We start from the raw sequence: 24,341 nt of genomic DNA, 5'->3' as shown, positions 1-24,341 counted from the left end.
AGGTGATGATGATGGCCCACCTCATACTCCTACAAAGGTTTGAGCAGGACGAAGTATCTTATAGATAATAATTAAGTTTAAAAATATCAAGAGACCAGTATTATAAAAAAACAAAGCGAACTGGATCTGTTGCAGGCATAAATATCTGTTAATAGAACAGTAAAAACAGGCACATACTGCGAAAAAACAAACAATGTTCCTATCCATATTGACATTGACATAATTATAGTCTCAACTTCAGGCCCAATGTTTTTTCTAAGGCATGTCAAGAAAATTTCCAACCCGGGAAGATCCTTGACTGATTGGGAATTGAACCCTATATCTAAAAGTTTCTACTTAGAACACAAAAGAGATCTGCTACAATCAGAAATAATCGATATAACCATCTGATGAAAGATAGATTACGACAATTCCGAATGAGCTATCCCAATTCCAGTTTCCACTCCAGACCCTATATAAAAATTTCATAATGTGTCAATTTTCTGCCAGTGTTCATTATTAACATTCAAACCTAATGCACAATAGTTACGGAATACAATCCATGGGATTTGAAGCAGTGTTTATGCATCGCGTTACGAAACATAAGAGTTCCTCCTGCAGCACAAATTTCTTAGCGATTGGATTTGATTTTTGCACCACATAGTTCAGCATGAATCTGAAAGTGGATGTCAATTGAATTCCAAATCAGATTTACCTGTAATGGTTTAATGTTGATTTCAAATTTCCTTTTCAACAAAATGGCAATCTGTATATATCACCCTTAGCCACCGATACGTATGAATCACATATGCAGCATTTAACCTAATAATATTTACGTCCTTCAATGAAACTTCCGACGCATTTCGTTTTCTGACACATGACACTCCGTTGCCTAGTTGTTTTTTGAAGAAAAGTGAAATTTGCTAAAGAGTAATATATGAAAACTATGCGTAAAAATTCAGTTTAATAGCATAAACAAGTAAATGAATTGGCTCCAGAGGAAGTACCATCGGGATGTAGTCTACGTTAGTGATATCGCTTGAGAATCGTACAGTAGTGTGAGCGCAATGAGTGATCTGGAAAACCTTTGCAGAATATAAATCTCATTGTTAAAGGGTGTGTCACATCAAATTCATCACGGAAAAAACGCTGTAGAAATTTAATTTTTAGGAATTATATCTTCAGCTTTCGCTTATAATCAGATAAGAGTGTATAGATCACGTTGGCCATGCTTCACTGTCAATTTTTCGTAAATTTGGAAAAATGTCGTCGTGAATTAATCCTGTGCACTCATTTCGAGAATCCGGAGTTGTCACATCGGGACATCGGTAAGATGCTGGGAATCGTCCAATCCACGGTCAGCAGAGTACTAAAACGGTACTTCGAGAACCTAACCATCGACCGGAAGGTGAAGAACGGCAAAAATTGATGCTCCGTCAGTGAAAAAGATCACAAGCGCGTAGTTAAGCAGTTTAGACGTGATCCGAGAAGTTCGGTCCGGGATGTCGCCAATAAGCTGAATTTGTCAAGTTCATTCGTCCAGCGGACCAAACAGCGGGAGGGCCTGCGTACATACAAGGTTCAGAAGGCTCCTAACCGCGACGAAAGGCAAAACATGGTGGGGAAGACGCGAGCCCGGAAGCTGTACACCGAAATGCTGACGAAGCCGCATTGCCTGGTAATGGACGACGAAACCTACGTCAAAGCGGACTTTGGTCAGCTGCCGGGCCTGTTGTTCTTCTCCGCAGAGGACGAATTCAGCGTTCCGGAGGAGATTCGCAAGCAGAAACTATCCAAGTTTGCCAAAAAGTACATGGTGTGGCAAGCGATCTGCTCTTGCGGAAAGCGGAGCGCCCCCTTCGTGATGACCGGCACGGTAAACGGGCAGGTTTACCTTAAGGAGTGCCTACAGAAGCGCTTACTACCACTATTGAAGCAGCACGAGGGCTCGACCATCTTCTGGCCGGATCTCGCTTCGTGCCACTATTCAAAGGACGTATTGGAGTGGTACGAAGCCAACGGGGTCACCTTCGTGCCAAAGGAAATGAACCCGCCCAACGCGCCGGAGCTTCGCCCAATTGAGAAATATTAGGCGATTATGAAGCAGGCCCTCCGGAAGAACCCAAAAGTTGTCAAATCGGAGGCCGACTTCAAGAGAAAATGGATTTCTGTTCAAAAAAAAACTACAACCTGACGTTGTACAGAACCTTATGGATGGGGTAAAGAGGAAGGTGCGAGCATACAGGCTTGGGCTCGAAGTATGAATAAAAAGAAAATGCCAAAAGTTGTTTAATAGTTTTTATTTTACTGTCTAAAATTTTCAAAAGGATCGGTCTACTGGGCGAATTTCTACAGCGTTTTTTCCGTGATGCAATTTGATGTGACACACCCTTTATTAGGCATTCGCTAACACCCACGGTGTTTGAGAATTAGTTCGTTCTTCCAAATCGAAAAGGAGTGCATTAACACTGCTGAAAGCGTGACATGAAATACTTGCACTTGAACCGATTCATTTATTATGGATCTACAAAAAAAAATACATGAAGGGGCAGTTATGCCTACAATATCAACTTGGGACAATGGAGCTTGATGTTGGTTTTTCAAAAAACAATAAGTTTTTGTTGTGTTTTTCCGGAAGACTATGCATACAAACATCGTCTTATGAAGAAAAGTGAAAATTGTCAAAAGGTAACATGGGACAACTATGCGTAGAACGGCAGAATAGGACCATGTGCCTTTTTAATTCAATTCGTTATTTTATCGCTTCGAATATTATTTTAGAATGCATTTAAATTTTGGGAATAACTCTTTCTTAGAAAGTTTCGATGATCCTGAAAAGAGCCGATGGTTTGCGTGGTTTTGTAGAAGCTGCTAAAGATAGTTGATACATGATTGTTTGTTGTGCTCGCAGCCACAGTACACAGGTTAGTCATATGGCTGTGTATTTGAAATTGTAGCAGAAGTGTTGTAGAGGCTTTGCACTTTTTCGGTTCATTTCCGGAAGCCCAGTTACTTATCAATGCTGACTGACCGTGTATTTGAAAACAGGCTTATTTAACCCCAAAAAGTTTAAAATGGGCGGAGCTTTAATTGCAATATTTTCTCTATTCACAGTGTCCGTATAACGAACGCTGTGTTTGTTTTTGCAAGTGATCAATTATAGCTAATTACAGCTTATTCGCAATCTCTATATATAAAAATCTCGTGTCACTATGTTCGTGTTCGAACTCCCTCGAGACGGCTTAACTGATTTTCATGAAATTATGCACAAAAAATAGGTAGACATGAGAATAGGACGTAAACTATATATAATACCGCTAGGATACCGATTACCGTATGTTTAATACCGATATGCAAAAAAAATACAAACTATTTTTATTTTTATTTTTTTTTATTTGGCATATAACCTATAACCTCAAAGGTTCACCCCCGTCTCCTATTTTTGGTATTTTAATCGACCAAACAAATAATCACAAATAATCGACCCGTCTTTCGTTTTTCAAAGAGAACGAATTTATTTACATTGTTAAATCACAGATGATGCTAAGTTCGCTCTTCGGCTAAAGCCATGCGTATTGCCGACAAGCTGGGAGACTTTTTGAGTGAACATAATAAATTTTTGAAATTCTTTATGTATGAGCTCGATTTGCAAGGTGGCAATCACGTTATCAATCCTAATAAAACACCGACTGGAGATCACGTGTATACATTCAATGTTGTATGTTGTTGATGACATTACTGGAGTCATGTTGGGCGACTGCACAGTGACGCGAGCAATTGTGTTTCGAAGAAGAAATAATAATCTGGAGTTCATCGTTAACACCCACCATTCAAACGACGCTCTCCATCTTCTTCTTCAATGGTACTAATGTTCCTAATGTTTGTTCCTAACGTTCAGCATCTCAACGTAGAATGACTTGCGAACGATAGAGAGGTAGAAAGCGAACGACTGCGATTTTATACAATCAGAAGCGGTGTGAGGAAAAATACAGTCACTTGCGAGACGCTTTCATGAGCAACGCCGACGCAAAGCAAAGGCTCTATTGCCAGGTCTAAACGCATGCATTGTCATGATATTATAGCACGTGTGTTTAAAACAAAAAAAAATGAACGAAATGTAAAATGAGCTTCATTACAACGTTACATGTATTCGGTTCCACACTTTGCTGGATGTATTCGACTGGATGGCAAAAGCGAGGATTACCTCATATGCACATTTTTAATTCGAACAGTCGACAAAATACGCCCTGATGAAATCGATAGTGTGATTCCCTCACATAATCCAGATGCGTCTATTGATCAACTACTAACCCGTATTCTGAAATCCGATCGAGTCAAATCTACCAAAATCGATTGCAATATCGCATTGTGTCATCCGTTCGAATTCGACGGGCCATGTCAATGTCATCCGACCTTGAAACGCAATGTGACGCCATTGAGCTTCGTATTCCATTTCTGTGAAGCATGAATTGTTATGAATTTTCGAGTGAAATAAATACGCTTTAAAACGAAAAATTTTAAATGAAATATAGCTCTATTGTATGTTCTGTGTAACAGAATAACACGTTCTCTGCAGGTAGGGAAAAACTTGAAAATGTACACTGCAGTTTCTTCAAGAAATGTACACTGCAGTTTCATCAAGATTTCACCAACGACACGACCGACACGATGTCCAATATATCAACGAAAAAATACTGATAATGACGGACAATCATTCATAAAAACTAACAACGCAGACATTGAAAATCGTTCGGCAATACCATATTCGCCTCAGATGAGCAAAGCATTCAATACTTATATTAATGTTAAGTTCTGTGGTGTAATTTGTCTACTTTACGACAAAAATATATTCCTTTTTTCACTTTACATTTAACGTTCAAGAGAACAAACATGTCAGTTTCGTAAAAAAATACACCGGGAATAGAATACAAGGAAAGGTTTGTGTGTTTTTTTTTATTTTTGTCAGTGGTCATCGACATGGCGCTCTGTTCCTCGGTATGTCAAACAAAAGTATGAACACAAGAATCATGAACGTTTCACGTATGTTTAGATCGTAAAAACATTTAAACACGCTTACAATACATTAGTTATTCATTATAACATATTCACTAGAAATAATTTTTATGGGAGAACAACGTTTGCCGGCTCAGCTAGTAGTATATGAAGGTGTGGCTTCTTCACTGCATAAGGTGCTCGTTATTGATAATACAGACATTTGAATTATTTTATTTACGTAATTTTTGCCAATCAGACATCGATTCGATCATCAGAATTCCTTCGCACCAAAAATAGTTATTTACATTCAAACTGTTTCATAAAAACGTGACAAGTTTCCTGATATGACATCCTAAGTCAAAAACTATGATTCGCCAGTAAAATTTAATTTCTTATGAAAATCAGGACAAATGCTAGAATATGAAAAATAAATCAGGACACCCCAAAAACACCTCAAAATCAGAACAAGTCCTGCTGAATCAGAAGAACTGGTATCCCTACACTACGATGATGAAAATTATATTGAGCCAAAATAGTTCCAGTTGAAACTTAAAATATTAACAATCGTTATTTCCGTTCTCTATCTTTCTCCCATCCCAATCGAGAAACCTTCATTTAGAATCAGGGATCACTAAACCAGTTATATTTCGAATTGGTTAAAGTCACAGAAAATGTTTCTATATCTACATTCGGATTATTCATTGTTCTTTCAGAACGAAATATTGAAAAAAAAAATAGAAAAAAAATCTACTCTACATCAAAGTTTGGACTCTCCGTTTGTCAACCTCAGCAGCCATTTTTTGCACAACCTCTTCACGTTTGCAACATCCCGAGTCACTTTTACAATTTCCACTTGACAATTCTCCAATATTTTTCCGATTGGGCAGAATTGAGTTCAATTTGAAGATTTGAGGTCTTTTTCAATGTAGTTGACCCCATTGTCACGATACCACTGAAGCGTCTCTCGTCTGTAGTGGTAGCTTGCCAAATTTGGCCAAAGCTTTACCGGACCTTTGTGAACCTTACTCAATGGAAGGAGTCGTTTCTGCAGGCACTCTTCCTTATTCGAGTCTTGCTTGAGACGAGAACCTTGGTTTTCTGGCCACAGATGTCAATCCCTTTCCAAATCAGTAACTTCCTGCCATGTTTATCAGAGAAACCGAACTTAAATTTGCTGGGGAATATTTCAGTGCATCAATAATTCAGCCACTTTCAGCGATTTCGCGATTTTAGTACCTGACCACGTCGGATCCTGCTCAACTTTTTCAAAACGATACGGCTTAACGTGAAATTTTATACCGTCAAAAGATACAGATATTCCAAACAATTTGCTTTCAGAAGATTTCAGTTATAAAATCAACATTTCGGATTCCGGATTTTAACTGAATCAAACCTTAGTTGGAAATTTCAAATATATCGAAAAACGCTTAAACAATCGCGCCTCAAGATCGGAAATTTGGAACAGAACACATGTATAAAGAAACCAAGCAAACATCAACAAATCAAGTGGGGAAGCCTTTGGAATGCCTCCCATCGGGGGGGCTACACACGTCGGATAAAATTCTCCACATAAAGGGTGTGTCACATCAAATTGCATCACGGAAAAAAACGCTGTAGAAATTTAATTTTTAGGAATTATATCTTCAGCTTTCGCTTATAATCAGATAAGAGTGTATAGATCACGTTGGCCATGCTTCACTGTCAATTTTTCGTAAATTTGGAAAAATGTCGTCGAACGAAAAAGAGCGTCGTGAATTAATCCTGTGCACTCATTTCGAGAATCCGGAGTTGTCACATCGGGACATCGGTAAGATGCTGGGAATCGTCCAATTTCACGGTCAGCAGAGTACTAAAACGATACTTCGAGAACCTAACCATCGACCGGAAGGTGAAGAACGGCAAAAATGGATGCTCCGTGAGTGAAAAATATCATAAGCGCGTAGTTAAGCAGTTTAGACGTGATCCGAGAAGTTCGGTCCGGGATGTCGCCAATAAGCTGAATTTGTCTAGTTCATTCGTCCAGCGGACCAAGCAGCGGGAGGGCCTGCGTACATACAAGGTTCAGAAGGCTCCTAACCGCGACGAAAGGCAAAACATGGTGGGGAAGACGCGAGCCCGGAAGCTGTACACCGAAATGCTGACGAAGCCGCATTGCCTGGTAATGGACGACGAAACCTACGTCAAAGCGGACTTTCGTCAGCTGCCGGGCTTGTTGTTCTTCTCCGCAGAGGACAAATTCAGCGTTCCGGAGGAGATTCGCAAGCAGAAACTATCCAAGTTTGCCAAAAAGTACATGGTGTGGCAAGCGATCTGCTCTTGCGGAAAGCGGAGCGCCCCCTTCGTGATGACCGACACGGTAAACGGCCAGGTTTACCTTAAGGAGTGCCTACAGAAGCGCTTACTATCACTATTGAAGCAGCACAAGGGCCCGACCATCTTCTGGCCGGATCTCGCTTCGTGCCACTATTCAAAGGACGTGTTGGAGTGGTACGAAGCCAACGGGGTCACCTTCATGCCAAAGGAAATGAACCCGCCCAACGCGCCGGAGCTTCGCCCAATAGAGAAATATTGGGCGATTATGAAGCAGGCCCTCCGGAAGAACCCAAAAGTTGTCAAATCGGAGGCGGACTTCAAGAGAAAATGGATTTCTGTTCAAAAAAAACTACAACCTGACGTTGTACAGAACCTTATGGACGGGGTAAAGAGGAAGGTGCGAGCATACGGGCTTAGGCTCGAAGTATGAATAAAAAGAAAATGCCAAAAGTTGTTTAATAGTTTTTATTTTACTGTCTCCGTGATGCAATTTGATGTGACACACCCTTTAGTTCACACAAATCTGCTACTTGTTAATAAAGTGCAGCTCGCTCCTGTTTTGAGCTCGAGAGCCGAGAAGCCAACGCAATGTGACGTATTCCGAACCGTTCCCGTCCACGAAACGAACGAACAAGCTAAACAATTGAGTGAAAGGAGTGGGTTTACAGGGGGAGGCCCGTAATAAAGATACTTTCCTATCGTCAGTCAGCGTCGATTTATGTCATCTCCTGCTCTGGATTGGAGCTGCTAACAATGCGAAAAATCCTAACCAAGGCAACGAGACACCGACAAAGGATTCCCACCCGGGATGGAATTTTCCTCTCTTCCTCTCTACACTGTGAACAAGTTTGATGGATTTTTAAAGTCGGGAAAATTTGTTGTCCCTCCGCAGTGAGAGAAGTTTTCAAGTTCCTCTCAACCTAAAGCAATATTTAAAAAATTATCCAACGACTGCCAGCACTGCCAACAAATCAACTGAATCGAGAGGGGTAGTTTATATGTGAAAAAATTTCACTCTTGTTTGCGAGGGAAAAATATGAGCTGTTTGTTGGTTGATGGGTTGAGATTGCACGCAAAACGGTTCAATGTGAATGGAGAAGAGTGTAGGGTTTCCATTTCGTAGCTCCCGGAAAAGCCGCTAGCTGTTTTCCGTTATTGTCACAATCCGAGGGAGAGGTTGCGTGAGGAAGATGCGGAACTGTCGACTGTCGTTTTACGGTACAAAGTCTGTAATTTTCTATTAAGGTGCCGTTTGCGCCAGGAATTTTCAAGCTCCCGTGATTTATTGTTGAAAATCATCAAGCGTAAAACATCATAACAAATTTAATTTATCTTAAATGGGATGCATCGTGATGGGAAATAAAGAGCCCTGCGTAGAGCAGCAGCAGCAGCAATGACATTAGCGGAAATGGGCGGAGTTTTGTCCATTTGTTGTAATGTAATTTGACATTTATGAGTTTTTGCTGAATTCAGCCTAAATAAAGTTAATTTTCTGCTTTAAAATGATGATGGTCCCACCTCTTTCCCCTACATAGGTTTGAGCTGGACGAGTTATCTTGTGGATAATTATATGGAGGAGTTTCTTTGTAATATCAAATCAACCAGTAAGCTAGTTAAAAACAAAAAACGGTCCGGTTGTACCACTGGCATAGATTGTTTATCAAAAGAACAAGTAAGGGCATTATCTAAACGCTAAATATTCCATGGCATGTCAAGAGAATTTCCAATCCGGGAAGACACTTGACCGATCGGGAATCGAACCCAATGCCTATATCAGCATTAGCCATGAATTTACAAGGGATTTCCCGCTTTACTAGATTCCCGAGAACGATCTACTAATGCGATCGCTTTCGAGTCCAGACAGCTGAGCAACCCCGAGCCTAATTCTAGCCGACACTTCAGGCCCAGTAACTCTCCCAAGGCATGTCAAGAGAATTTCCAACCCGGGAAGACCCTTGACCGATCAGGAATTGAACCTAATACCTATGTCAGTACCAGCCTTGAATTTACAAAGGAAATCCCGCTTTACTGGATACCCGACAACGATCTGTTAATCGTTTTCGAGACCAGACAGCTGAGCAAACCTAAGCCTAATTCCAGCCGATACTTCAGGTACTGCTGTTATGTGAATTATAGAGTTGGCTTAACTTACCTCGTCTCTCACCAAATGATCGATCGCTATGGGACATATCAATCCGGCGATTGTTCCGATACCATTGGACACCCCCATCAGAATACTGGCGTATCGTGGGGCAATATCCAAATGATTCACATTGTAGCCGGATATGGCGAAGCCACTGCAGGCGACACCTATCGTCAAGGCGGTTATTGCCCCCTCCTGATAAACGAACAAAATTTAGCCCATACATGGAGAATGTGAGTAGGTTCGCATGAACTTACCGGAGTCTTTGCGTGAGCCACAACCAGGAAGAATAGTCCTTCCAACCCGAAGCCACCGCAATTGAACAGTTTTCGCACGTTGGTTGTTGATAGCATTCCAGATTTCCGCAAAAAATCCGCTAGCATTCCTCCGAACGGCACAATCGTTGTCATCAGTAGATGTGGCAGTGCTCCTAACATTCCAGTCTGAAAATGTACAAATACTCACTGACCTGAAACCATCTTTGAAATATCGGAAACCTACCTCTCCAATTTTAAAATCAAATGATTTTTTAAGATATGCACTTTGATAAAGTACGAGTAGGTAGAAATTCCACGAGCGACAAAAGTTAGCCACTATAATGGCATACACAGGCATTGAGGTGGCCATTGCGCGCCAGGGTGTCGTTGCGATCGTAGGCATCGGTAGCTGGACAGATTCTCCCAGGGATTTTTCGATGTACTTCAACTCCTTCAAGGAAATTGCGGGATGCTGTCGTGGTTTCTCGAATGTTAACCACAACCAGAAGCAATACCATATGATACCCATCAGACCGTAGAAATAGAACGGTGCGTGCCATCCGATCCAACCGGTAAGGATTCCGGACATAGGCATACCTATCACCACACCTGCATACGACCCGCTGAAAGCCATGGTAGCTAAACGAGAGCGTTCCAGGGGTGGAGCCCAGAAGCGCCAGATACCATGGCAGGCAGGATATGTTACGCCCTAAAAAATTATCGTTCATCATCGTGCAAAAAAAAAAAGATGTCTATAGATATGATCTCACCTCAACAAGACCTTGTAGCACTCTGACGGGAATTAACGCCATAGCATCGATTGTCATCGCACCTGGGACCAGCAAATTAAGAAAGCAGGAGCAAACGATAGCTGTGCCGAATATTCGGGTTGCAGGGAACATGGACGCGAGGAATCCACCGGGAACCTGTGTTACCAGATAGCCCCAGAAGAAGGACGAATCGATCGCGCTCTCCATAGCGACAGTCCAGTTGAAATTCACTTGCTGGAAAGAAGTGCCAAAAGCAGATAGTTTTTTTAAATATATTTGCAACGCGAAACGACAAAAATCACAGGAGGGTTGTGTCCGAAACACGACAGCATAGTTGACGTAGAATTCCGTTAGGCGTGGCACACAAATTACGTAAGGCTAAATATGCGGATTTTGAACCCCCTCTCCCCCTTAAGTTATGTAACGCTAACATAATCTGTACACAAAGCCAAAAACGTTTGGAGAATGTTCATAATATTTTAGCTTCTATTAAATATTAAAAATATCAACGTAAAAAATCAAACATCTACCCAGGTCGGAATCAAATGTTCTTAGACCGAAATTATTAGAAACTGACCCGGCGAACTTCGTCCCACCTACAATTGATATTTTGATTTGAATCATTTCAAACACTTAAGTTGGGGGTCTCCGTAGCCACATTGGTTGCGCGTTCGCTTAGTAAGCGATCGATCGTGAGTTCAAAACTCAGGACCCTCATTGACCATCTTTGTGTTGTTACAGAATAGCTACGTCCACGCAACAATCATCAGCGATGGAGATCGATCCACGGTCGAAATTAGATCGATTCATCCATACAACTGCTCTGCTCTGCAAGACACATCGGGCTGCTGTTCTATAAATAGCTCAACAATGATCAATCAACTTTCTCCGCTGTCCGGTGGTCTAACTGGATAATGGAAGAAAAATACAATACAGAATACTCTTACGCCTAAATGGCTACTGTGTAAATGTACCATATGCAATGGTATAGAAGGAATACTGGCGAATGGCAACTGTGTAATGTAATGTGCTATAATTATAGATATGATAACCATGTGACATGTACACGATTAAAATTCGGCTCTGTTACAGCTAAAATGCTAATGAGCCTGAAATAAATAAATGGGATAAAAAAAACACTTAAGTTCCCACTCGTGGTATATTTTTTTTGACATATAACCTGACGCAGAAAAAGGCGCATCAAACTGTTTAAATCTATTACTCCGTTCTTGAGTTAAATCGTGAGGAACGGACACCAAATCATTATTATTTATATAGACATACAAAATTTACTAAAAAAATATCTATCCATTTTTCCATCTTTCCGAATTGTTTTCATATTTTTTAAGGCATATAAATCTGACGAAGACTGAGACGCATCAAACCTGATACCGACTGTTAAAACCGTTGCTTCGTTCTTGAGTTAAATCGTGAGGAACGGACACCAAATCATTTTTATTTATATAGATGTACTAAAATCATCCTCATCTAGAAAATAGTAATTTCTAGATGAGGATGATTTCGTCTGGCGTTTGGCTGAGAGTAACAGGAGCTGGTGTAAATTGATGTTGATTCACACAAATGTAACTACTTCTCGGTTAAACGCAGCAGTACCTATCGTTATATTTCACTCGGCTGAATATCCTTCTAATTATGCTTCATCGATTTGGAAGTTGGTGGGCTCAATATAATCTGCTTCAACGGGATATCCAGCGATCGCTAGGTTATTCCACACATCAGCTAACGATTCCCCTGCATATTCAAAATGTTTCGCTTCCTGTTCCGGGTCCATTGTTTTGATTTTTTTTATCCAAGTGAGATCCGTAATGAACACGATCTTGGCTCAGGAAACACACCTCATTCGGTCCCAGATTCGAAGTCAGCTGCTCAAGCAGATAGGGGCACGTTGAATTATTTAGAAATAAAAATGTAATTTTGCCGCGTAACGATAACGGTTATTCCACTTTTATTATTTTTATTTATTATTTGTTTTATTTCATCCAACGTTATATAGTCTAAATGAAGAGTACTTAATTCTAATTTCTTCGTAGCCTTGTGCGAAACTGAGCTGAGTTCTCATTAAAATCAAATAGATAAAACACGGCATTAAAATGACGCATGATTACTCGTATTGGTTAATTACCACTGTAGTCCTGTCTCCGTCGTGGAAAGCGAAAGAATTCGAAGGTTTTGCGTAGCCAGGAACGTTTAGGTCCACTAGTGCCAGGAGGTTAGGAGCGTCGAGTTCGACGTTCAACAGCTTAGCGGCAAAAACAGCTTTCGCATTCTTCCTCCTTCGTTCTAATGTTTCCAGTACTACAGGGTGGGCCATTTAAAGTGGAAGCATCTGGCAACCCCATAACTTTTGACAGAGATGTCAGATTAACAAATGTCATACCGCGTTGGAAGCGTCATTTCAGTACAATTTTAACCATGGAACAATACACACCTAAACAACGCGCTGAAATTGTTCAGCTGTACATTCAAAATAACTTCTCAATTGTGTTAACTAAACGTGCGTGGAAAAATAAAAATAAAGTTAAAACATCGCCTGGAGACAACACTATACGTCGATTATATGCCAAATTTATATCGTCTGGTAGTGTTGGTAATGCCAGTCATCTGTCCAGACAACGACCAAGACGTTTCGACGAGAATATTGATGCCGTTCGAGCCAGTGTTGCAGAGACTCCATCGACATCAGGTCGCCATCGTTCGCAAGAGTTAGGCATCGCTCGAACCACTCTCCGACGCATAATTCGTGTTGATTTGAAAATGTTTCCGTATAAAATTCAAATGGCTCAACAACTTAACCCATCTGACTTACCACGTCGACTTGATTTTGCGAAATGGACCATCGAAATGGCCAAAAATGAACGTGGCTTTTGGCAAAAAATCATAATGTCTGATGAGGCGCATTTCAATTTGAATGGAGGAGTGAATAAACAAAATTGTCAGTTTTATGCTACTGAAAACCCTCAATTCATCGAAACGCAACCTCTTTACGACCAAAAAGTTACTGTGTGGTGTGGCATTTATGCCGATAAAGTCATCGGCCCGTACTTCTTTGAAAACGAAAATGGAGCAACGGTAACCGAGAATGGGGAGCGTTATCGGACAATGATAACCGATTTTTTATTGCCATTTGTTCGTGAAAATGAATTGGACAATTACTGGTTCCAACAGGACGGCGCTACATGCCATACAGCGGCTGCCACGACCAAATTATTGCGCGAAATGTTCCCCGAAAGATTAATATCGAAAAACGGCGATTATGACTGGCCACCGAGATCACCTGATTTGACGCCTCCTGACTTTTTATTATGGGGATATTTAAAATCCAAGGTATACACTGGTAAACCAAGGACCCTGGCTGCGCTGAAAGTATATATCCAATATCCGACAAGAAATTGCTGCCATATCGGCCGAAACATTGGGCAAAGTGATGGAAAATGCCGAAAAAAGGGCACATTTTGCGGTCAAGGCCAGAGGCGGTCATTTACGAAATATCATAATCAAAAAGTAGTTAGAACAAATCTCCTTGGACCAAAATAAATGAATTTCAAAAAAAAAAAATTTTTAAATTCCACTTCTTTACTTTGTTATTGCAAAAACAAATCCTTCCACTTTAAATGGCCCACCCTGTAGTAACTGGCATCTGTCCAGGTAGGGCGGCAGATTGACCGGATCGTTCCACGGCAAGTTGTGAAGTGCAAATCTCACAAATTTACGCTGAATAGATTGTATGCGATCGGTTACGGTACTGTGAAACGGATCCCAGATGATCGAACCCGTCTCAAGAATGGGACGAACCAGACTGACATACAGCGATTTCAGTGTGTAGGGATCTTTGAACTCTTTCGTTACCTTTCCAATAAAACCAAACTGTCGTCGTGCCCTCGAAATTACTTCTGAATTATGGTTTTTGAATGTTAAGCTCGAGTCCAAATTAATTCCGAGATCGCGCACCGTCTGCACGCGCGTTAAGGGTGTTCCATTGATAGCCTATTCGAATTTCAGGGGGACTTTCTTGCGATGAAAGCTGATGATGTTGCTCTTTGGAACGCTGAGGGTCATGTTGTTGGCACGGCACCATAATGCCAACTTGTCCAATAGCTCCTGAAGCCGGCGACAATCATCTTCGTTATCAAAACGTTCACGAAAATTTTTGTGTCGTCAGCGTATATCAGATAGCATCCGTTCTCCAGAAGTAAGGTTGCGTTATTCATGTAGAGCGAGAATAGCAGAGGGCCAAAATTGCTTCCCTGAGGCACTCCTGAAAGATTACAGAACCAGTCTGAAGTTGATGATCCAACCTTGAGCTCTATTACAGAGATACGACTCCAGCCATTGAACAAAATTTTCAGACGAGCCCATTTTACGCAGTTTACGTAGAAGAATTGAGTGGCCAACCCGATCAAAAGCTGCTTTCAAGTCGGTGTAGATTGTGTCCACTTGTTTGCGCTGACCAATATTTCTGAGGCAGATCGAGGTAAACTCAGTAACATTTGTGGTTACACTCCTTCCATGCTGGTTTGTAAAAATGTGTCCTTTTATTTTGTTAAACATAAAGTTGGAAACAATGATCTCCAGCAATTTTGAACATGCACAAAGAGACGTGATTCCACGGTAGCATCTGACATCCGTTTTGCTTCCCTTCTTGTGGACAGGAAACATGTAAGAAGATTTCCAGTCAGTCGGGAATTTGGCCAACGACATGGACAAGTTGAATATGCGCAGCATTGGTTTCATAAGTTGGACAGAGCATTTTTAATAGCACTTGCAGGTATTCCATCTGGTCCGGGACTATTCGACGATTTTAGTTTCTTTACAGCTTTTACGAATTCTTCAGTTGAGACCTCAAACGTATCCAGCTCAATCACGTCATATGAAGTGAAGTGGAGTGGGTCTGCGGAAGCTTCATTCGCTGGCGCAACTTCAAAAAATAGAGCGGAAGAATTCGGCGAAAAGTTCACACTTCTCAGAACTAGTTTTTGCAACTTTTTGATTCAGATATAAGGAGACTGGAGGTCCAGTCTCCCTTCCAAAACGATTTGCAAAATTCCAGAATGATTTTGGATTTCGTTTGAGGTTCCTTTCGATTGATCTATAGTATTTGCGGTAGAGTTGGTCGTTCAAATGCCTGTAACGGCGGCTAGCTATATGGAATACAATTTTATCTGGAAAAGAGCGAGATCTGCGGAAGGTCCTCTGAGCGAGTTTACTGCGTCTCTTCATTCTACGTAGTTCTTCGTTCGACCACGGCGGTTTCTGGGGTGGCCGGTTCAACGGAATACATTGAGCAATTGCTAGCCGAACAGATGTGGTGAATGTGTGGACCGCAGTATCAATATCGAGGCAGTTCAGGACAGAGGACCAGTCGATTTGATTTAATACAATAGACAACTGTGTGAAATCAGTTTTTGCGAAGTTATATCGATTACTTCACTGACAAGTGAAAGGTCCAAAATGTTTCCGTATCGGTTAGGAAGACTATTAATTTGCCGAATATTACAAGAATTAATACCATCGAGTAGCACTGCTCCTGATCGGCTCATTGTCAATATAGCAACGTCTAGTGTGCAAAATGCGTTATCCGAACTGATCCATTTCAACCCTGGCGAGTTATAGTCACCAAAAACAATTATTATATCGTCTGCGTTAGTCCTGGATGCGACTGACTCCAAACAATCAGTATGACACCTCATAACCTGCACGTCGCTCGATTTATCCGGGGAGATGTATATGACACCAACAACAATTTTGCCATTTCCTGTGTAAATACAAACCCACGCATGTTCCTGTGCTCCCGTGGCCGAGTGGTTAGCGTCAAACCTAACATGCCGGGGGTTCGGGTTCGATTCCCGTTCTGGTCGGGGAAAGTTTTCTTCAAAGAAATTTCCTCTGACTTGCACTGTGGTCAGGCGTATTCTAGAGCTTGCCACTCAGAATGCATTCAAGGCGTGTTATTTGGCATAGAAATCTCAACTAAGTACTAATGAAAATGACGCAAGTAATACTACGTTGAGACGGCGGAGTTCCTCTAGGAACGTTAGTGCCATATAAGAAGAAAGAAGATGTTCCTGACTACGATGAGAGCTCCACCGGAACGTTTCTTATCGCTAGTGAGCGTAGTACGGTCCCCTCGATATACGACGAAGTTGTCGCCAAACAACATCCGTGATGGAATGACATCGTCGAGACATGTTTCGGTGATTACAATAACGTCATACTTCGCGCATGCAGACCTAAAAAAAACCCATGGTTCAATAACGGAATCTTACAATCTATGGTGGATAGTGACGTTGCCTATTCTTTGTGGAAGAGAACTAAAAATGAGGCTCACCGTGTTCGATATAAAATACTACGAAACAGAGTAACTAGTTTGATCAATTCAGCCAAAGCCAATTATGTGTCACGAAATTAATCCCCATCCTTAATAATTGATAATTCCGATCAAACTGATTAATTTGCGAATTCTGACGATGAGATAAATTAATATTTTGGTTTGAATTTTACCAATGCACAATGGTCCAGGAAGTGCATTTAAGTGGAAATTAGCTCGACAGTTATTCTCTACACAAAAATTGTCTTCGACAAAGTTGTTACATATAATAAAGCGCTCATTTTTATGTTATCAAAAATAGGGTGACAAAAACTGTCGATGAATTAAAAAAATGTAATTTTTTATCTTAATAGATGGAGGTAAACATAATTCAACAATATTGTAGCCCCAGTTATTGTTAACCAAGTTTGTGGAACAAAGATTTTTTCTATCTCTTGAAATAACCGATATAGCGCTTTTTTGCTAACTTGTGTTAGGGTCACCTTAAAAAAACTGTTTTTTGCTCCAACTTGTATGTTTCAAATTCTACTTTCAAACTGTCTTCAAAAGACTTTTAGAGCTTACTAATAGAAACATTTTTCGATGCAGAACTTGTCAATATCTCAACTTCACTCAAAGTTATTGATATTTCTTTCCAAAAAATATGCTCTTTTCAATTGTTCGTCATTCTCTCTGTGGTAAACATAAACAAAGTTTATTGGCGGCATTTGAAAGAGCATATTTCCCTCTACATGATGTGTGATTTTCAAAACTATGTAATTTTTGGTGTTTGAGTAAATTAAAATTGAAATCATGAGTTTTTGGGAGAAAAAACCATCAATAGCTTTGAGCAGGATTAAGATATTGACAAGTTCTGCAGCGCAAAGTGTTGGTATTGACAAGTTCTAAAAATTGTACGAAGACAATTTTGATGTAGTATTTAAAATATAAAAGTTAAAGCAAAAAACCGTGTTTTTTTCATGGTCTCCCTAATGCAACTTAGAAACAAAGCGCTGAATCGATTATATTAAAAGATAGAGTAAAGCTTTGTTCTATAAAGTTATTTAAAATAACTGCGGCTACAACATTGTCGAACTATGTGTATCTCTACAGCCATTCCATGTCAAACCGACATAGTGGTTCTCCGATTTTCGCGGAAAGTGGCAGTTTTCTTCTTTATCGAAAAATATCAGACCCGTATTTTTTAATTTTATCGTTAGGGTGATCATTTCCATTTTAGGGTCGTCCGAAAAATCAATTTTTTCAACTTTTTCCAGAAAATGTCTTCTTTCAAATTTATAACTTTTGAACCGTTGAACCGATTTAGATGATCGACATATCAAATATGAAACCAATGAGCTATCCTTTTATAGAAAAATATTTTGCTTGTTGAGAAAATGGATTTTATTTTCGTAATCATTGATTGTAGTCGGTTTTTTATTGTTTTCATGGCTTTGGACTAGATAGCGCTATATTTTTTATATTTTTTCTTGAAAGCTGAGGATTCTTTACATAACTTATCTCGATATCAGAGATGTTATTTTTTTCATTTTTGAGATATGATTTTTCAAAGTTAAGCGATGGTTCGAAAAAAAACATTTCTTCCTTCATTTTCCACTACACTTTCTTTGAACCTTTGAACTTCTTGACTGATTCAAATGATTGATATATCAAATTGAAGCTTTTGAGTTAGTTTCCTTTGAAAAATTCTTACATTTGCGAGAAATTTGGATGTTCGTTCGTTTTGTAATTTGTGATTGAGTTAGTTTTTTCATAATTTTCTCGGTTAAAGATAGAGGACGCTATATTTTTTTATGCTTTTTTTCTGGAAAGCTGAGGTTTTTTTTACATAATATATCCGAAAATCAGAGAGGTATTATATTTCGTTTTTGAGTTATTATTTGCAAATTTAACACGTTTTAAGTCTTCGTTCAATATTCCTATGTGACTAGACTAGACCTATGCGACTAGAATCTAATCTTCCCGCAAAAATTGAGTTTTCGAACCACCCTAACAAAAAAACGAAAAAATACGAGTCTAATATTTTGCGATAAAGAACAAAACTACCACTTTTCATGGAAATCAATCTGAGAACCACTATATCGGTTTGGCATGGAATGGCTGTATATATAACAGTTCGGCTGAAAAGTTTATAAGGTAACACAGTAAAACTATTTTTTTTTGCAAAATTCAATGTTATTACTCAACATAATTGCCGTTGATGACGATACAGCGATTATGACGATCTTGCAACTTTTCGATACCATTTTTATAGTACTCTTTCGGTTTTTCCAAAATAGGCCTCAGCTTCAGTAATCACTTCATCATTGCACAATGGTCCAGGAGATGTATTTAAGTGGAAATTAGCATTTTGAGCTCGACAGTTATTCTCTAGACAAAAACTGTTCTCGACAAAGTTGTTACATATGATAGAGCGCTCATTTTTATGTTATCAAAATAGGGTGACCAAAATTGTCGTTATTTCATCGATCTTCTTATCTTTATAGATAGAGGTAAACATAGTTCGATAATGTTGTATATTGTAATGTTGTTCGATAATGTTGTAGTCCCAGTTATTTGAGACATCTTTGTAGAACAAAGTTTTTTTTTCTATCTCTTGAAATAACCGATATAGCGCCTTTTTTCTAAGTTACGTTAGGGTCACCATGAAAAAATTTTTTTTTTGCTCTAACATTTATATTAGGCTGTCAAAAAAGTCCTGCGGTATTACCGAGAGGTGTCGTTGTAAGCGCGTAGTTCTAGTTGTATTCATTGTATCGAGTCATACTATAGCTTGTTGGAAAGGTATTTTTGCGCGCTATAATATAGTCCTTGACAGTGCTTTGTTTGGTTATGTCGTTAGTGAGTTATAGTGTCGCAAATATGGAGCAAAATAAAGAGAAAATCCGACATATTTTACAGAACTACTATGACAAAGGCAAAAATGCATCTTAAGCTGCCAATAAAATTTGTTCAGTTTATGGACCCGATACAGTTTCCATTTCCACCGCAGAAGCTTGGATTCCATTTCCACCGAAGAAGCTTGGATTCACAAAGAATCTCGATGTATGGGTGCCACACACGTTGACGCAAAAAAACATCTTTGACCGTATCGACGCATGTGAATCGCAACAAAATCGTCCCGTTTCTGAAGCGGATGGTGACCGGCGATGAAAAGTGGGTCACTTACGACAACGTGAAGCGCAAACGGTCGTGGTCGAAGCCCGCTGAAGCGGCTCAGACGGTGGCCAAGCCCTCATTAACGGCCAGGAAGGTTCTGCTGTGTGTTTGGTGGGATTGTCAAGGAATAATCTATTATGAGCTGCTTCCCTATGGCCAAACGCTCAATTCGGACCTGTACTGCCAACAACTGGACCGCTTGAAGGTAGCACTCATGAAGAAGAGGCCATCTTTGATAAACAGAGGCCGCATTGTCTTCCATTAGGACAACGCCAGGCCACACACTTTATTGGTGACGCGCCAGAAGCTCCGGTAGCTCGGATGGGAGGTTCTTTTGCATCCGCCGTATAGTCCGGACCTTGCACCAAGTGACTACCACCTGTTTTTGTCCATGGCGAACGAGCTAGGTAGTCAGAAGCTAGCCACAAAAGAGGCCTGTGAAAATTGGCTATCCGAGTTTTTTGCCAATAAGGAAGCGAGCTTCTATAACAGGGGTATTATGAAGTTGGCATCTCGTTGGGAACAAGTCATCGAACAAAACAGCGCATATTTGACTTAAAACAGATGATTGTAACTAATTTTATGAACAAATGAAAATTCAAAAAAAAAAATACCACAGGAATTTTTTGACAGCCTAATATTTCTAACTCTACATACAAACTGTCTTAGAAAGACTTTAAGAGCTTACTAATACAAACATTTTTCGATGCAGAACTTCAATATCTCAACATCACTCAAAGTTATTGATATTTCTTCTCCAAAAATAAGCTCTCTTCAATTGTTTGTCTTTCTTTCTGAGGCAAACATGAACAAAGTTTATTGACGGCATTTGAAAGAGCATATTTCACTCTACATGATGTGTGATTTTCAACACTATTTTATTTTTTGAGTTCGAGTAAATTAAAATTGAAATCATGAGTTTTTGGGTAGAAAACATAAATAACTTTGAATAGGATTAAGATATTGACAAGTTCTGCATTACAAAATGTTGTAATTGATAAGCTCTAAAAGTCGTACGAAGACAGTCAAAACTGTCTTCGTACGACTTTTAGAAAAAGGCATTTTTTATATTTCAAATTCTACATCAAAATGTAGAATTTGAAATATAAAAGTTAAAGCAAAAAAACTCGTTTTTTCATGGTCACCCTAATGCAACTTATAAAAAAAGCGCTAAATCGATTATTGTATATTGTATAATTCATCCGACAATGTGAGTGTGTTAATGAATAAAAACTTAGACTAGTTTACATGCATAAAACTTTACATAAATACACAGATAAAAACAGTCATGCTCTCCTCAATCTATTCCTAAATCGGTTTGACGATTCCCCAAACTCGAGCGCAGATTCCACCAAACAAAATTCACGAATCATCGCTATCATCGGTTCATGATAGCCGTATAGAGTTCGATGGAAACTTGGCTGTAGCAGGGATGATTGCGCAAAGTCCTTCGGGGAACATGGAAGTCAAGTTGTGCAAGTAGCTGAGGGTAGTCCACTTCACCGTTCAGGAGTTTCGCTAAGAGTACCTGCCGGTGCAGTTTCCTTCTGTCTTCCAGCGTGTCCAAGGCTAGTAACATTCATCGATGTTCGGGCAACTTCGGGTCCAATAGAACACCAAGGTCTGTTACACGATCTACTCTGCGCAGCGTAACATTTTCAACAGAGTAATCGTAGAGGATTGGGTTCATAGAGCGGTGGAACGTCATCACCGCACATTTTGGAACGCTGATATTGAGTTTATTGCGATGGCACCAATCAACGAAAGTATTCAGCAAAGTCTGAAGACGATGGCAATCCTCAATAAAGTAAACAACAACATACAGTTTAAGGTCATCAGCATAAATCAGTTTGCATCTGACTCCCAGCAGAGCTGCCACATCGTTGAAGAACAACGTGAACAGAAGTGGTCCCAGGTTGCTTCCCTGCGGTACGCCGGAAGTGCTACTGAACGCGGAAGAGATACACGAGCCAAGTCGCATCCGAAGTGTTCTTCCAGTCAAGTACGATTTCAACCACGTTATTAGATGCTCGGATGCTCCAAGTCGCGAAAGTTTGCAGAGCAGGTTTTTGTTGTCAATCTTATCGAATGCAGCTTTCAGATCCGTATATATTACGTGCACTTGCACTGTTTTCTCCAGTGCGTTGATGCAAGTACCAGTGAAATCTAGAGGGTTGGTAGTTACCGATCGCCCAGGAATAAATCCATGCTGGTCAGTTGATGTGTACCGTTTCGAGCGATTCAAGACTACTTCACTCAAAATAATCTCGAACAACTTGGACGCCGCCGAAAGACTGGTGATACCACGATAGTTTCTTACATCCCGCTTGTCCCCCGCCTTGAAGGCAGGAAACATAGATGACTCCCTCCATAATGTTGGGAATTTACCTTGCTCAAAAGATGCATTGAAAATGGCTGCAACAGGCTCAGCTAACGCCGCTGAACACCGACCGAACACCACCGCCGGGATTCCATCCGGACCAGGAGTAAGCGAGTTCTTCAGTTTTCTCGTTGCTGAATGCACCATAGCTGGAGTTACTGTAAATGTGAATAGATCCAAGAAGTCAGCCGGTGTATCAGATGCAGCAGATGTCGCATCAACGTCACAAGTTGTTCTTTGTTCGAAGATTGACGCAAAATGTGTCGCAAACATTTCACACGCGTCGTCAGGGGATGCTGGCTCTTACCCATCAAGAATCACGGTGGACGGAATGCTCGAGTTTTTCGTGTTACTGTTGATAAATCCCCAGAAGCTTCGAGGGTGGCTACGCAAATTCCGCTGAACTCTGAGTACGTGAGATTTATACATATTAAAAGATAGAAAAAAGCTTTGTTCTGCAAAGTTGTTCAAAATAACTGGGGTTACAACATTGTCGAACTATGTTTATCTCTATCTATAAAGATAAGAATGTAAGTTATTTTTTATTTCATCGACAATTTTGGTCACCCTCTTTGTGACAACATAAAAATGAACGCTCTGTCATATGTAACAAACTTTGTTGAAGATTTTGTCTAAAAAACAAATATTTCCCACAAAGTTGTTTTTGGTGCCTTCTATCTAAGTTGCATTAGGGTAATCATGAAAAAACGGGTTTTTTTTTGCTTTAAGTTTTATATTTCAAATTCTACATCAAAACTGTCTTTGTAAGACTTTTGGCGCTCATCAATTACAACATTTTGTGATGAAGAACTTGTCAATATCGTAATCATACTCAAAGTTATTGATGTTTTTTTACCCAAAAACTCATGATATCAATTTTAATTTTCTCAAACACAAAAAACAACAGAGTATTGAAAATCACACATCATGTAGACTGAAATATGCTCTTTCAAATTCCGTCAACAAACATTTTTTAGGTTTGTCTCAGAAAGAATGAAAAACAAATGAAAAGAGCGTGTTTTTTGGGAAGAAATATCAATAACTTTGAGTGAAGTTGAGATATTGACAAGTTCTGCATAGCAAAATGTTTGTATTAGTAAGCTCTAATAGTCTTCTGAAGACAGTTTTTATGTATAATTTGAAATATAAAAGTTAGAGCAAAACAACTTTTTTTTTCATGGTGACCCTAACGTAACTCAGAAAAGGCGTGGATCATTGTGCATTGGTCTTAAATTTCTTGCCAGCGAGCGTTCTCTTCAGGTCTGCGAACAGAAAATAGTCGCTGGGGGCCAGATCTGGAGAATACGGTGGAATTCGAATTCCAATTCATGCAATTTTATACGTTTTCATTGATTTGTGATTTTTCCATTTTTTCACAATAACAAAAGTTGCTTTACTCTCAATGCTGTAACTCACGAACCAATCGAACGATTGCTGTTAAATTTTGACACGTATCCATTGAAAGATGGCGAACTAATCAGTTCAACCGTGTACGAAGTGCAAGAAAAATGATAATTCGCGAAACGGAAAGCCTTAACAGTGCGACGGAAGGTGTAAACAGTGGTTCCACAAGGCCTGCACATCGTTATCTGATGCGGCATATCAGGAAATCCAAACGGTTCCCGTTAAATTTTTGGTTTTGCGTTCCTTGCAAGAAAAAGCGAAATAGGATCAGATGAAGTACGATCAACATGGCTGATCCACCGTTGTTGTCTACACCACGCAGTAATGGAAGAGATGCTGATTCGTCTTATCTGGAAATTGGAATTGGGAGGATTGAAGCCAAGCTGGACAATTTGATTAGCTGGCAGCAAGAAGTAATCTCTGAGGTACGCAATATTCAAGTCGCACTTGATGAGATTCGAACCACAAATAAAACCCTAATGGACGAGCAACAGCAATTCCGAGAACAAAATGATGAGCTGCGAAGAAAAGTAGAATGGTGTGAAATTGAAATCGACAAACAAAAGCAAGAAAAACTAAACCATTCTCTAGAAAT

General features: G+C 39.9%; 1 protein-coding gene across 1 annotated transcript in view; it reads right to left on the bottom strand.

Annotated features, from left to right (window-relative positions):
- LOC129773974 (vesicular glutamate transporter 1) overlaps positions 1-24,341 on the bottom strand; it is a 160,957-nt gene that overhangs the window by 12,512 nt on the left and 124,104 nt on the right. Inside the window, exons 4-7 of the mRNA XM_055777652.1 lie at positions 10,458-10,691; positions 9,932-10,396; positions 9,688-9,873; positions 9,440-9,625 (exon numbers count right to left, since the gene is read on the bottom strand). Coding sequence (XP_055633627.1) covers positions 9,440-9,625; positions 9,688-9,873; positions 9,932-10,396; positions 10,458-10,691 — 1,071 coding nt within the window. The remainder of the gene's footprint in view (positions 1-9,439; positions 9,626-9,687; positions 9,874-9,931; positions 10,397-10,457; positions 10,692-24,341) is intronic.

Source organism: Toxorhynchites rutilus, chromosome 3 (assembly GCF_029784135.1).
Source record: "Toxorhynchites rutilus septentrionalis strain SRP chromosome 3, ASM2978413v1, whole genome shotgun sequence".
Lineage (NCBI taxonomy): Eukaryota > Metazoa > Arthropoda > Insecta > Diptera > Culicidae > Toxorhynchites > Toxorhynchites rutilus.
This window is presented reverse-complemented; position numbering and strand designations above follow the sequence as displayed.